We start from the raw sequence: 14,698 nt of genomic DNA, 5'->3' as shown, positions 1-14,698 counted from the left end.
GACTAAGATTGGAGTTATGCTTCAGGCAGCGGCGGCAGCGGCTATCAAGATGCCGCGACTGGAAACAATGGAGATTTGGAACGGAAGACAGGGGTTGGCGGCGCTCTTCAGGTATCGGGTGTTCCACGGCCGACAGGAAGCTACAATCACCTGGAGAGGGACATGGCAATTGACCATGGAATCATCTTTAATCCAGGCTTGGGAAGCCGTTATAGATCAGTGTGACGGTTACAGACTCAATTTGGTTCATGAACGTCTGGATGAAGCTGCCATCAAGTCTCACGGCGATGCAATTCACCATCTAATGCTGTCAAGCCCGGTCATCCGGCCTATCTCGTTACAGCAGATTCAGATGGAACAGAAATTTCTAGAGGGCGCGACGACCTGACCCTCAAAGTAGAAGAAGTCTTGCTGGAGGTGACACTTTTGATTTCATCAATCTAGACTGCGTTGGCTGTATTGACAGACGTCCTCGACCCGCCGGGCGCTGTTTTCGCCCATGAAGCCGAAAAGGGGTCGAAGCAGGCGCGGTCTTTACCGTGGATCCCGATGCGCAGGAGCGGAGCAGCCCTCCCCTGTGATACCTGTTCAACTCGAGAGTCACTGCAACAGATGTCCCCCTACCTTGACTTTTCGCAACTAATGGATGCTGAGGACGCAGCATCGAGGTTAAAGACGGGGCTCCTACTCTGAGCAAGACGAGGCGAGTGGAAACTAGAGCTATAAAACGTAGAGAAAATGATGAAAGAGCGGGTCGCATCTTGGGAAAACCCTTCGAGGCTTGACGTGGCCGTGGTTATCCATGGTGTTTTCATGAAGGCTTTGACAGATGATAGCAGTATTGATTGACCTACCTAGATCTGGTTGGGCTGCGTCCCCTAGTTGAAAAGGTGACCACAGGAATGTTGTCCTTATTGCCGCCGAATTGGGTGAGCGCGCTGCAGACTTACTATTAGATATTGGCAGGAAAAAATCATTCTGGCAACCGCTGCTGAGACGGGGGAAAATGCCGGTAATTTACAACATGCTTTTATGATTGCGACCTCCTAAACAGAATAGGAGCCATCATACCGCCCAGTGCAGAGAACCATGTCAAGGTCACACGTGACATTCAGGTTCGTGAACACAACAGCCTTCTCCGGTCAAATATCCATGTCGGTGACCCCAGAGGACTCTGAACTTGTACAGCGGGCATTGTCAAAAGGGACGGAATCGGATGTACGCAGGGTATCCGTTGGTATCCTTGGTGAGAAAGGAAGCCAGAAGGGCTTTCGAGATTGCCGTATCTGTTGGCACGTCTTCAACTCTTGGGTTCCGAGTTGAGCTCCTTCTCATCTTGCCTAGGGACGCATTAACCCCTTCCCAAGATTTCCGGATATCAGCTCATCCCCGCCTCTGAAAACCTTCATGTCGCTCGTCGAACGGGGGGGTCTAGTCGACCCTATCCAGCAGGTCGTAGGGCATCCTCGTATGGATCCCACCTTTCGCCAGGGCTCGAAACGGACTATCAGAGATGCTTATCTGGCAAAGTTACCACAAGGCTGGTTGTAAGCAAAGGGGGCTTTGTGTGAGACTGGAGTCAAAACCGCAGGCGGATTTCCTGGCAACGACTTTACGTATTCAAGACTCATTGAGATTCGTGTACTCAATTTCCGAACAAACATGACCATCATATGCAAAATTACAACACCTTGATAGAATAGCCTCCGACCGCCGAGAATGACCTTAGCTCCTCCGGTTTGATCCTTCTCCTCGTGCTGATCACGGTGCTCGTCTGTGGCACCACCAAAGGTGAGTTTCGCCGGCCATGGCGACGACGACGATAATGCTCATGAAGATGATGATGCGCATTCACATTGTCGTAGTCAGTGTCGGAATCAGCACCTAGGTCGGAACTAGAATCGGAGTCGGAAGAAGAGGCGGATCCCGACTCGGAGGAAGATTCACCATCACCTTCGATCAAGTGTCGGTAGTGTTGTCGCGTCCTTTGATATGAAATATCGGGCTCAGTATCTAGCCTAGAGGCTAGTTCTTCCGCGTCCCTCATGGCGGATTTGATTTCAGCTTGCTCAGTGTTCTCGTTGGCGATCATTCGGTTCAGTTTCTCTAACGTGCCTTTGAGCTCAGTTAAATGGACTTGCCGTTTGATTCGTCGCAAGTCCTCCTTGGTGGATGCCAACTGCTCGCTGATTTTCTCGTCTTGAAGCTGTTCTCTTGTCTTCTCTCGAGACCCTTGATTTCTCTGGGCCTCTTCGTTCTCCTGATGTCTCTCTGCTTCGATGATTCGCTTTGTCAGGGCGTCAAAAACCACTTCATCTTTCTTGAGCCGCCCATCATTGAGTGGGTTGCGCCACCCTTGGCAGGCATTCGCAATATCCTCCACAAGCCGCAGGGCACCTTCAACATGTTGCCCATGGTTTGCGAGATCGTTCGCCTCGAGTTCTTTAATTGTGCTGTCGGCTTTCTCATGCAACTCCTTCAAGGCAGAGCGGGCTTGAGTGGCAACCGACGTTGTCTTTGCGAGCAGTTGTTTAGCTCTTTCGGTGGTGGCATGGAGGATTTGCGCGAGAAGTTTATCCAAGGGGTTAATTTGCACGATGGCGGTGGACCGCGCTGACAGGATGCGCAGTTTCCAGAAACGTTTTCTCTCCCGGACATGAGCTTCGAGCCGCAGCACTTGGATCTGGAAACCGGCCTTCGCTCTCACCCCTGCGACGAGCCTGAGGCTCTGCGGCACGCCGCTCTTGGAAGCAGAGTCTTCTCGAATGCGCCAGCACGCCGTGTCTTTACCGTTCTTGATTACCCCATGGATGGTAACGACACCGTCAAATTTAGTGAGCTCTCGAGCAGTGTTTTCCGCCCCAATACTCGCTCCTGCAAAAGTGGTGGCATTCGCGGACAGTAACAAGCTCTTCCGCGCCTCGACACTGATTTCTCGCTCGGACACGTTCCAAAGCTGGATTTCGGGTGAAACGACCACAATCTGAGGGTCCTGATCCGGCGTCGTTGGCTTTTGTTCTTGTGGAGTTTGTTCACCGTGCTCGGGGAGCGGTGAGATCTTGATATCGAAATCTGCTGCCTGTATCCTCTTCCGCTGCGCAACAGAACTCATCAAATCCACTTTGAACTGGACTAAGTAAATGTCTTCATGGCCGTATTCTGTGGGTTGGACCTGCTCAAGCTGAGCTATAAGCTTGACACCTTCAGAGTCGAATTGAGCGAGGCCACAGTATCCATCTTCAGGCTTAAGCTCCACGACGGTAGGCCTGGTGATCTGGTCTTCTGTTGGAACCCCACGCATTTTAGTTTTGGCTTGCTGGGCGTGCATACCGCTTGCTGCTTCCGGAGTACTGAATAGTGGCAGGGCTCCCTCATTCATCTGGTCTCTCCTAATTTGTATAAAACCTTCGCTGGTTTGTAGACTTGAGGAGAGATTTAGAAGCTCTAACTAACAGGGAGGACAACATACATTTATAGAATTGTGTTCACAACACTACTGAACTGAAGACTCGTTCTGTTTTGCCCTCTCCTGATCGGCTCCTCGCCATCTCGTACTTCTCGGGCAAAAGTGACTACTTGTACTCTCTCAGGATTAGTAGAATAACTCGAGCGTGCTTTTGTGGCCTCCTGAAGATCACCTTGGACTTGGGAGCTGAGCATGCATAGCCATCACCTGAGGTGTTATGATTCTGGAGGCGGGGACCGACGTCCCTACAGAGTTTCCTTAAGGCGCGGGGTTTTTCTGAATCAAGCTCAGAAGCACGCGCGTGGGAATGATCCGTGAATCATTCTGATTTAATACCGGACTTCTGCGAAGAGTCATACGGTGTTGGCAATACCAGACGAACGGGTGATTCATTGTTGAGGTGGTTCTACGATTGCAGATCCGGGCGAGCGTGATCCACTGATATCCTTGGCTTCGACTTGGAGTAGTGTCCGCGAGGTACGCAGGTTTCGAGATGATCTGTAGTGTGATTCAAGATAGAGGGCTCCTGAGCCCGAACTGGCTCCGACGACGCTCTCCTGGGCCGGGCCTCCTCGATGGCTTCGTCACGTGCCCGATTAAAGCGGCCTCGCTCCCTTTCCTGAACGAAAATGCTAGGGATAAAGCACAGTTCGGGGTATATAGAGTATATACAAGTTTCACTCGCTCGACAAAGGCTATCGAACAATGCTAATTGAGGGGAGTAGTGGCAGAGACGCCTGGAATGAATCAAAACTGCTCGGCAAGCACCTTCTTCAACTTCCCGCTCTGTGCCTCGTACTTCATGATCTTCTCCTGGCTGGCCATCGCCTTGCCCAGACACCATTTGATCCGGGGCTTCAACTCGCTGGGCATGCCAGGCAGCTCGCCCAGCGTCTTCAACTCCGCCTCGTATTTCTCCACGTTCTTGTTCTCCAGGCTGATCAGTTGGGTCATAATTGCCAAATCCAGCCTCGCTCGGAGCACGTCGTCCTCGGTCAGATACTCGAACGCGGATTGGTACACCGGTTTCCCAGGCTTGATGCTGTAGGGCCGTCCATTCTTAGATGCGATCGTAATCAATTCTGCCTGCTCGAGAGCTTGGAGCACGGTTTCGCCATCTTTGAACAGATCGTTCAGAAGCAACTCATTGTATCGGAGTGTTTCATTTGCCGCAAGCTCCTTGATCAATAGCCATGCTTGCTGAGGCGTCCATTTGCGGCTCGAAACATCGACGTCAAGAAGATACATTTTGAGGATCTCCGATGCGGACTGCTCAATGATCTGGCGTACTGCTTCTGTTTTCCACCTGTCAGTAATCATCGAAAATGGAACGGAGGTCAGTCACGTACTTCCGGGGGATTCGCCTGTCTTGATCCTCCGCGCCAGGAACTCGAGGTCGGTCAGTCGACCTCCAAGCACCTGGATCACTCCGTCCAGCTCGTCAAGATCACTTCTCATTTGGGACGGACTAATCTTCCCCTCGGCCGATGCACCGTCTTCTGCGATGTCAGCGTCAAGGTGCTTGATTACAAGCTTCTTTGCCACTTCGGGAGTACAGTCACTCAATGTAATTTGCCGGAAAACTCGGTCGGGCAATGCTTTGCTGAGTGACTTGGAGAAGGACACGTCTGTAGTCAGGAAAATGACATGGGCAATGTTCTGCGTCGTCAGAACAGCAGCCCATTCTCCCAGTTTGTCATAGACCATACTCGCGGAACCCTCATTGTTTTTGTGCAAGAAGTTGTCAATCACCACCACTGGCCGATACTCTGGATGAGCTTCCAGCCACTCGTCATCCGCCATTTGCGCGTCTTTGTCATCCTTTTTGCGCGGCGCTAATGCAATCTGCTTCAATGCAGTCGTTGTGTTGCCCCAAATCTTGGCCAATTGGTTGTCCAATGTCTCGGAGAACCCTGCCTTCGTGCCAATGGTGGCTGTTGCCGCAAGATCGACCATGCTGCTGATGCTGTTCATCCACGAAAACACTGGACGATAGCCTACTTCGGCCGCCGCCGCAGCAATGGTGTTGCTGTCTCCGCGAGCTTCCTGAATCTTCTTGCAATCAATCACGAGTTTGTGGGGTCGATCTTTCAAGGCTTGGTCGACGACCAGTTCCTTCTTTCCAGCGCCGCGCGGTCCTTGCACCACTATGAATGTGTCTGCAGTCTCGATCAACCACGTTTTCAACTGGTTGATGGCATCTTGGCGATCCTCCCAGACAATCCTCAGGCTGTCCTCGTCACGATTCTGTTTCCGGAATCTGATGATGTCGTAGCCTCGCAGAAGCTGGCTTCTGACCCACTTGAAGATTCGATTGTCTTCCAGGTGAAGGCCGTGCGTGATGTGCATCCTGATGAAGAAAGTTCGGATGGGGTCGAACACGGCGACGGAAGCTGCTGTTAATAGAGCTACTATCAAGGGGATAACAATCCTGGGGTGGTTCGTCATCCAGTCCCATATCCAGTAGGTTTTGCGTTTGGACTCATAACTCAATTTGAGGAGCGTCCCAGTCTTTCCTCCGCCATCTGCGGCCGGGACGACGTAACCATGCATACAATTCTTGGCCATGGTTGCGAATCTAACCCGCGTGTAGTCGACATAGGCGTATCTCGGGACGACCTTTGAGTCGGATGGTTGCGATAGGATCTCTGTGAGCTTTCCATACCGGCGGAACAACGAATAAAGCGTCTCTTGGGTCAATTCGGCCGCAGAGTTCTCAGGAGCAGTGGGCAAGAATTCAACCTTGATCCTGGGAGTAGGGACGCGATACAGATCTTCGATCCACGGCTTCCCTTGCACCAAGAAGGCCCGAACCCTCCGAAAAGGATTGAACCATGGTGTAATGGGCTTTTCCTCCAGATATTGTTTCAGCGTGCTTTCCAGCTCTGTGGCAGTGATTCCTTCTTCGTGGGAGAACTTGACAAAAGCTCCGCCTTCGCGCAGTCTCGGTAAAATGGTTTTGACATGGAGGGGTAGGTTTTCAGGAAGTGCTCGCTTGATGATACTGGAGGTGTCGGCCAGCGCAAGATTGGGTTGGTTCACCTTGCTGAGGGATGTCGCCAGCAACTTGTCAGGGTTTAAGTAGGGGATGCGATTGAGCCATTGAAGTTTCAAGGGAAAGACATCTGCCTTGAGGTTAGTAGATTGCGTAGAGAGAGATATCGATAGGTGGCGCTCACTGTCGAAAAACAAGATCCCTTCATTTTTCTGGGTCAGAATGTGGCCTGACTCATTATCGCCAGCTTCAGTAGAAGTCCACCTCTTTCCTGAGGGCACCACGGAGAGTCTAGTCGTCGAAGAAGGAATCTTGAAAGTGGAAGCCTGCTTTTGCCTCCAGTGGTTCGTTAGGAGACCTGTAGGTCTCCCGCAACAGCTTCGTGCAATCCTCAAGGGAATCATGCTGCCGATGGCCCAAGCATCGTTCAGAGAACTTTGTGGTCTATCTCCTCATCTTGCCATGGACATATAGCATAGCTCGAAACATAATCCCCTTTTCCTTATCAATGCGCAAGATCTCCTCGTCAAAGTATCTTTAATCGGCTCCTATTACCATGGGCGCAGCTTGATCAAGCCAGCATCATCGTTGCGGATGGGGCAATGACGTCGGAAAAGTAAATTTGTGGCTGATCTGTGGCTACTGGTCAATTCGTGGCTTGGACTAGCAATTATTTTTGCTCCTCCGACACGACTGATCTACCCGCGTTGTTCATCTTTCCAACGAGAGCCAATCGAGCCAGGATGAGCTGGTGGTGGAAGCAGAAGCCTGCCTCGAGCAGTGATGGTGGCAGAGGAGATGCTGAGTCCACTCCCCGTACCCAGGACGAGCCCACCACTGTCTCTGCTGTTCCCGTTCCTGAACCCGTCAAGCGCACCCTGACCCGGGATGAGCAGAGTGAGCAGGAATTGATGGAGTTCCTGAAGGAGCTTCAGGCACAAGCAGATGTGGAACAAGCTCAGAGAACCAAATCCAAGCCACCTGCAGCACCGTCGCAGCAAGCAATCGGTCAAACAGACATCTCTCCCGACTCACTCTACCCTGCCGAGATATCTTGCAGATCTGCCTTCGATTATGCCATGTTCTGCCAGAGCTTTGGAGGCCAATTTGTCAACGTCTATCGCTATGGTTCCTTTCGGTCGTGCTCAAACCACTGGGATGACTTTTGGCTTTGCATGAAGACACGGAACTGGAAAAAGGAGGATCGTGAGAGAGCCATACAGGAGCATTATCGGAAGAAAGCTGTAAAATGGAAGACTGGACCCAGCAGTGAAGATGTCTGGGAGGTCCGACGAGAGCCGGTCAAGGATCCTTTCTCTGGGAATTTGGCAGAGCTTGAAGCTCAAATGGCCGAGTACAAGAAGAACAATCTAGCAGTACCAGAACTTTGGACGCCGACAAAATGATCCGGATAGGCATTTACACATAGGCTCTGCAGCCTACAGTGTCGAGCAAGGCCAGTCCGCCGGAAAGGTGAGACAGGTAGCAGGTGCGGCAGTTTGTTGACACTGTGTCAACAAACACACATCAATCACCCGGCCGTCGCGCTGTTCAATTCATCCGACTCGACTCTCTCCAAATGAAATCTCAAAGCACATTCGTCTTCATACAACGGCCATGGATCCGGCACTCCCACGGTTTATGACGCGTATGATTCTATCTACCACTCCGCAGCAAGCCTTCGAACAAGTAGACGAACTTATCCTGCAGGCTTCAGGTCTGCGGGAACAGGCCAAAGAGCTCCAAGAACAGATCGACTTTCTCAACGATCGAGCCGACTGCCTGACCGCAACCGCCGAAGGGCTTCAGGAAATCGCAGAGCAAGACCGCGACGCAATACAGACCATGTTTGAGAGGTCACTCTGCGTTTACAAGCACATGTACGCGGTTTACGTTTCCGCTCCCCGAAAAGAAGCACGTTTCAATGACATCAGAACACGCTCGGAGGACGGTATGGTGACTATGGAAGAGATGGAGGCGTTCCTTGAAGATGTATACCAGCACTTTCTCATTGCGTCGGAACGAGTACAGAGATCAGCCGCGCCCGAGCCCGAAAGTCCACCAAGTACTTTGGATACACAGTCTTCCGTAGGACAAGCTCAAAACCAGTCGGAACCGGAGTTGGCAACCAACCGAGGTCAGAAACGAAAGTTGTCCGCCTTTCAAGAGGAAGATGAGAGTGTCGCAGATGCGGACTCGGAAGGATCCAACAATGTCGTTGACAATATGGTGTCGGATGACGAGGCTTCCTCCTCGGACGAAGACGACGAAGACGAATCGGACAACAATGCTGAAACAAATGGAAAAACCAGAGCTGGGGCCACAATACACGTGGAAGAGAGCTCAGATGAAGGAACGGAGTCGGCAAGTGACGACGATTCCGACGACGAAAATGCCGATTCCGAGGCGACCGGATCATCTGTTGAAGAGACAGAATCAGTCGCATCTACGGGCTCTCACACGGCCGTCAACGAAACCGAACCAACTACTAAGAACTATTCTGGTCGATGCTCAACCAACAGCATCCAATCTCTTTCGTCCTCCACCTCGAGCAGCCTCACGCTGCCTCATTCGGCTTCGGCAGACATGAAGACGGGTCGTTCGTTCCAAGGAGAACATCATCAAAAGAATATGACCATGGATGGAGGCAAGAACAAAGTCGCAAAGAAAGTCCTCCCCAGATAGAGAACGAACAAGAAACATGTCGATAATGAGCAGCTGGAAGCGGGGTTCTTCTGGAACGAATCTCTATCTTAATGGAAAGGCTCAGGGAATACTGCCTGATTGGTGATGCCATCGGCTTTAGATTTTGAGCTCAAGTTTGTCTCAAAACGCCGCTGTAATCGAACTTCCGAGAACTATTCAACCAGGGCAGAAGGGGCTGCTCAGAAGATGAGAGATGTGTCGCCGCTGTCTTCACTCGGACTGAACGGAAGTGAATATTTGGAGAGAATGTCACTTATGTGTTGGCTTGCGAGAAAGACCGAATCCAAACTTCTCTCACTCTTGAATCATTTCCTTCTTCATGCAAGTTCTCTTTTCTGTTATTTGACGTCTTTGAGATCGCCTTTGCCCTTTTCCGTTTCCCTTGTTCATCTCCTCATTCTCCCTTTTGATTTTCTCGTCGCTTTGCATGCACATCTCACCATGGCACCAGCTATGTCTCGCCCAGACCTCCTTCTCCTCGAGGCGGACTTCTTACAAGCTCAATCCGAAATCGTCCAGCGTCTCAGCAGCGACATTCACTTTGCCGCCAAGATCCTCGACTTCAAGGTCTACGACATCGAGAGTCGAATTGCCGGTCTGAGAAAGGCGGCGTGGGAGAAGAGGTCGAAGCACAGTTGTGAGGGAGATGCGCTTGTCGATGGCCAGAAGAATCAAGTCGGATATAGACACAAGGGCATCTTGGAGAACGCGACCACGTTGATCGAGACTGCGCAGCAAGTCAAGACCGAGTTGAAGGCCTTGACGGAGGTGGTTTGCGGGATCCAAGAGGTGGTTCAAGCCGGCACCGCGAGCCAGGAATGGACGGAGGAAGGAAATGCTGGCATCGAGGCGGCGAACGTCAAGGGCCCGAACGTGCATCTGCCTCCCCTCGAAGCGACGCTGACGGAGGAACTGCACGGCGCCAGACAGGTCTTTGTGGAATCGAGCACATTCATCCCAGTCAATTTTCGCGCCGTGGCATCCAAATTCTCAAGCACGGAAACTGCCGAGTCCCTCAAGATCTATCGACCGAAACATGTCAAAGGGGCACCGTTTGCGGGCGAGGACACGATGGTAGCCGGAGGGTTCGTCTCCGCTGCAAATCATGCCCATCGCCGCCCTCATGATCGCGCCGAACCACGAGGACGCAGGGCCATGCGCTTCTCTCACGTGGAATTGCCGGGAAGATCTGACCGCGACCACCGTTCCAGATCCCCAGCGGGGTGTCGCAAGGCAGGAAAGCAAGAGGAAGGGGGAGATTTGCTTGGTTGGATTCCGAAGAAGGTTGGGATCGCCCGTCTACCTATGGACGACGGGTTGCGAGCATTGATGATGCAAGATATGAAGAAAGGGCGGCGTGATCGGGCTTGCTAGCAAACGACAGACAGACTATGCCACCACGGAGACAGGACAACCAGCAGCCTTCTTGAGGGTGGGAATGGTCATGCATGCATGGTCCGACTCAAAGGGGAAAGATTTTGATCGAGTTTATCTATCCGTTGCATTTGGAAAAGGGGGTTGCCAACCAGACTTGGGACAGTCGAGATATGAGAGCCGTGGTCGTTTTGGCATGGACATGATATGATGATGTGTCCTCCTCTGAAGAGATCTCCATGCATGACACGAAGAAGATAGGACTGGATATGAGCACGATTACCAAATGCCATGAGGATATCTATTGCTTCTCTCTCTCTCCCTCGTCCGATGTTTCGTCCAGCCCCTTTCCCGGCACAGCCTTCTCGCGGGACCACTTTGGGCGAGATTGCCAGCCCGTGCTCCTGTTTTCCACCTATATGTACCCTGTACATCTCTACACAAGAGTCCCAGCTTGGTCAGCGGCTTGCAGGGATCCCAGTCCTCGAAAGTTCGTCCTTGACACGAAGGAGTTCAAGCGATAATCCGCTCTAGTCGACAATCAATGCATGCCCGGTCAATGCTGACATAAACCGGGGTTGAATATGCAGCTGCACAAACCCGATTCGGCATCAAGCAAGAGAAGTCGCTGAGTTCTGTCTTCGCTCCCTCGCCTTCTGCGCACGTACATCTCACCTCTATTTCTAACCGGGCCTCGCATATCTCAACACTAAGACCATTACTGTTCGACCGCGATCTAGCGCCTTCCTCATGGACAAAATGCGCGGCGCTGTCGCCATCATGTCATGAAACGCTAACATCGAATCCGCGATAGCGATGACCGGTAAGTCTCCATTTTCCGCCCTAGGGCTGCTGCCAATGAGGAGGAGCTGGACACGTCAACAAACGCTACTTCTTCTCGTGCAGAAAGGATGGAGACTGCCCCAAGGAGAGGCCTATATATTGCGGCGTTGATAAAAGGACCCGTTCCTCGATCGACATGTGTCAAAGGGTGGTGCCAGTGCCAGCTCTAGAGCCAGGAAGTAACAATCTCTGCACGCGATTCTATACCATCAGCTTGAGGGTGGACATCCTCCATCGGTGATACTGGTCTGAGAGAACATGTCCGATCCTATCAAGAAGGTCGTTGTCCTCGGGGTACGAAACCACCCTGCTTCGAGAGAGAAAAAGACACGAGAGAATCTCCATCGTGACTAACACGGTCCACACCCATCTAGGCGACAGGCAACGTCGGGAAGCCCATCAGCACCGCACTCGCTGAAGCCGGGTTCACCGTGACGGCGGCCTCGCGCACCCCGGGGAAGAAGTTCCCCGACGAGACGAACATCATCTCCGCCGTCATCGAAGACTACAGCTCCCTCTCAGCCCTCACGGCACTCTTCACGGGCCAGGATGCCGTGGTGGAAGCCATTCCCCCCAACGCCCTGCACCTGCAGTCCACCATCGTGGAAGCCTGCGTCGCCGCGGGCACGGTCAAGCACATCATCACGCCGGATTTTGCGGGCGACACGTTCAATGAGCACATCAGCGAGCTGCCGCTGTATGTGCCCAAGGTGGAGGCGCAGAAGGTGCTGGAGGAGAAACTGAAGGGCACAAAGGTGAACTGGAGCGCCATTATCACGGGAGGTTGGTATGACTGGGGTGAGTATTGCCACGCCCCTTTTTTCCCCTTCAGCTGTGATCTCTCTCTGTCCAAGGAGGAGAAGAGAAAGGGTTGGGGATGAAATCCGTTTCTGTTGCGTGCTGAGAGAACTGACACTGTTTTTCCCGCCTCGTCTGGCTTTCCACAGCCATCCCGCTGGGTTACTACTGGATCAACCCGCGCACAAACACCCTCGTGGTCTACGGCAGCGGCGACCAGCGCAACAGTATGTGCCGCGTCTCCACCGCCGCACAGGCCGTCTGCGACGTGTTCCGCCAGCCCGACAAGTACGCCAACCGGCCCGTCTACGTCGCCGACCACACCGTGAGCATGAACCAGCTGATCCCGATCCTCGAGGAGGTCAAGCCGGGCTGGGAGATCCAAAGGGTCGACCTGGACGAGTTCCTGGCCACCGCGAAGAGGATGTGGGATGAGGATTCGAAGGAAGGGGTCGAAGTGCGCCTGTTGACTCCTGGTGAGTGTGACCCTCCACGCAACCTGCCCGAGCAAGCGGCGACGAAAATGGATCGTCCAACGTTTCGAACACCTTCATTCCTAGCTGAACTTTTCTTTTCCCTTGCTTTTCTCCTTGATTCAACCCCCCCATTTTCTCTCTCCTCTGGCTTCTCGCAAAACATTTAGGGCACTTGTAACTTACGCCGCCGGTAAAGCGTACAATATGCTAGGAACCTACGGCATCTTCGAAGAGCACAACCGCTACAACGCCGACTTCGAACGCTTGATCGAACCCGGGTCCGGCTATCAGAAGACCCTGGAGGACCTGAAAGAGGAGCTCAGGACGCTGGTCGCGTGAGCAGATGGACCAAAACCCAGAGACGTGGTTACGGGGCCAGCTGGGTGTCTTCTAGCTAGACTAGAGGGATGAACGGGAAAGAGGATGGAAGGGCGAGAAGTGGAGAAGTGGAAGATCAGGCTCACTCGTCCTCCCACCTTGTCATGATAGATTTCGTCCTCATCTCCCTTGATTGATCCAACCAGGTTTGGAAGAGGACGCTAAAGAATCAGACAAACAAGATAGCTCGCCACTCACGCAGCTCCACCGCAATAAATGCCATCACTTCGAGTTTCAGGTCACTTTCGGTCCCAATGACTAAACTTAACGTTCAATCATCATTGACGTACTTGTCAAACACATCCGTGTACCACCTCGCGCCTACATCCCTGTGACTCCGTATCTTGGTCCTGAGCTGCGCCTCGCCCCAGGTATCATACCGGCCTCTGAGGAAGGGGCTGTCGATGCCCCGGCCCTCCGCTGACTCTCGACCGGTCGTCCACCTCTCGGCGGCGGCGAAGTGGTCCCAGAGAGACCGGAGGTCCGGCTTGGTCAGGTCGGGCCGCACGCCCTGGAAGAAGGGCACGCTGTAGCGGTCGTAGTCGCCCGGCGGGAGCAGCACGCGGTGCGTGGTGGCCTTGCAGATGCCGTTGGTGGCCGCCTCGAAGGCCTGGCCCATGTTCACCACCAGCGTGCCGGGCACGGGCGGTGCGTCCAGCCACAGCCCGTCCTTGGACAGCACCTGCAGGCCCGGGATCGACGGGTCCGACGCCTGCAGCAGGAACGTCATCCATCCGGAACTGTCCTTGTGGGGGCCCACGCCCTGTGTAGAAGAGGGAGGGTCTGCCGGGGAAGAGGACGACGGCGTAGTAGGACTTGGTCGGTAGTGCACGAGTTTGATCCGGTCTTGCGGCCCCGTGAACCGCTCGAGGCTGTGCGCAGGCAGGTCGAGAGCCTCGGTGACCAGCTCGAGGAACCGCATCGCGAGATCCTGCAGCGCCGCCACGTACGCCTCGACGATCTCGCGGAACCGGGGCACCGCGGCCTCCTCCGATTGACCGAACCACTGATTCGGGCCCTGGAGTCGAGTATACAGCGGCAAGGCCGGGGGTGGTGGTGATGATGATGATGACACACTCGCCCCCAGCTGGGAAACAGCCAGACCATACCTGTCGGGCAACTCGTTGGCGAACTCGAACTGCTCGCGCTGGTCCCGGACGCGCGCCGTGATCTCGGACCCGAATTTGCTGTAGCCCAGGAAATGCGGCGAGTTGACGAGGGCGACGGACTCCTTGACGTGGTCCGGGAGGGCGAAGAGACGGGGCAGCGCCTCCACCAGGTCCTGGACAGTGGACTCCCGGATGCCGTGGTTGGAGAGGTACAGGAAGCCGACTTCGAACAGCGCGTGGCGGAGGTCGTGGAGGAGCTGAGCCCGTGTCGTCGGGTCGCCGTCGTCGGCCATGCGGAGATCAATAGTTGGGATGGACATCGCTGGCGAAACTGCCGTCAAGATTGTGTTCACGATATGTCAATATCGGATATGGGAAGACTGAAGAGGGTATGTCTTTTCCCACCGCGGATCCTACCGTTGATCAAGAGAGAAGGGGAGCGATTCTCGACTTTGAAGGTGACTTTATCAGTGTCATAGCCACGACATGCAAGGAGGGGAGGGTGATGGATGCATGCAAAATCATACGCCGGGTGGAATGATTGAAGCACGCA

At 53.5% G+C, this 14,698-nt stretch overlaps 7 protein-coding genes across 7 annotated transcripts; 4 read left to right on the top strand and 3 right to left on the bottom strand.

The window, feature by feature from the left end:
• Window positions 1-1,625: 1,625 nt before the first annotated feature.
• Window positions 1,626-3,743, bottom strand: PV07_05194 (uncharacterized protein). Its single transcript, XM_016392073.1, has 2 exons — window positions 3,639-3,743; window positions 1,626-3,572 (listed from the first exon to the last, which is right to left on the bottom strand). The coding sequence occupies exon 2, from the start codon at window positions 3,377-3,379 to the stop codon at window positions 1,682-1,684; it is 1,698 nt and encodes a 565-aa protein (XP_016249592.1). The 5' UTR covers window positions 3,380-3,572; window positions 3,639-3,743; the 3' UTR covers window positions 1,626-1,681.
• Window positions 3,744-3,958: 215 nt separating this feature from the next.
• On the bottom strand, window positions 3,959-7,053 carry PV07_05193 (uncharacterized protein). The gene is made up of 3 exons (XM_016392072.1): window positions 6,646-7,053; window positions 4,816-6,591; window positions 3,959-4,761 (listed from the first exon to the last, which is right to left on the bottom strand). Exons 1-3 carry the CDS (start codon window positions 6,863-6,865, stop codon window positions 4,214-4,216), a joined length of 2,544 nt encoding a protein of 847 aa, XP_016249591.1. The 5' UTR covers window positions 6,866-7,053; the 3' UTR covers window positions 3,959-4,213.
• A 151-nt stretch (window positions 7,054-7,204) lies between these two features.
• On the top strand, window positions 7,205-7,867 carry PV07_05192 (uncharacterized protein; the record flags this gene model as incomplete). Its single annotated transcript, XM_016392071.1, has 1 exon — window positions 7,205-7,867. One exon carries the CDS (start codon window positions 7,205-7,207, stop codon window positions 7,865-7,867), a length of 663 nt encoding a protein of 220 aa, XP_016249590.1.
• Window positions 7,868-8,078: 211 nt separating this feature from the next.
• Window positions 8,079-9,146, top strand: PV07_05191 (uncharacterized protein; the record flags this gene model as incomplete). Its single annotated transcript, XM_016392070.1, has 1 exon — window positions 8,079-9,146. The coding sequence occupies one exon, from the start codon at window positions 8,079-8,081 to the stop codon at window positions 9,144-9,146; it is 1,068 nt and encodes a 355-aa protein (XP_016249589.1).
• Window positions 9,147-9,608: 462 nt separating this feature from the next.
• PV07_05190 (uncharacterized protein) lies at window positions 9,609-10,698 on the top strand (the record flags this gene model as incomplete). The annotated part of the gene is made up of 1 exon (XM_016392069.1): window positions 9,609-10,698. One exon carries the CDS (start codon window positions 9,609-9,611, stop codon window positions 10,539-10,541), a length of 933 nt encoding a protein of 310 aa, XP_016249588.1. The 3' UTR covers window positions 10,542-10,698.
• Window positions 10,699-11,457: 759 nt separating this feature from the next.
• PV07_05189 (uncharacterized protein) lies at window positions 11,458-13,274 on the top strand. The gene is made up of 4 exons (XM_016392068.1): window positions 11,458-11,678; window positions 11,759-12,182; window positions 12,332-12,658; window positions 12,855-13,274. The coding sequence occupies exons 1-4, from the start codon at window positions 11,643-11,645 to the stop codon at window positions 12,995-12,997; spliced, it is 930 nt and encodes a 309-aa protein (XP_016249587.1). The 5' UTR covers window positions 11,458-11,642; the 3' UTR covers window positions 12,998-13,274.
• PV07_05188 (uncharacterized protein) lies at window positions 12,302-14,653 on the bottom strand. Its single transcript, XM_016392067.1, has one exon. It carries the CDS (start codon window positions 14,463-14,465, stop codon window positions 13,308-13,310), a length of 1,158 nt encoding a protein of 385 aa, XP_016249586.1. The 5' UTR covers window positions 14,466-14,653; the 3' UTR covers window positions 12,302-13,307.
• Window positions 14,654-14,698: the final 45 nt, after the last annotated feature.

Source organism: Cladophialophora immunda (genome assembly GCF_000835495.1).
Source record: "Cladophialophora immunda strain CBS 83496 unplaced genomic scaffold supercont1.3, whole genome shotgun sequence".
Taxonomy (NCBI): Eukaryota; Fungi; Ascomycota; class Eurotiomycetes; order Chaetothyriales; family Herpotrichiellaceae; genus Cladophialophora; species Cladophialophora immunda.
This window is presented reverse-complemented; position numbering and strand designations above follow the sequence as displayed.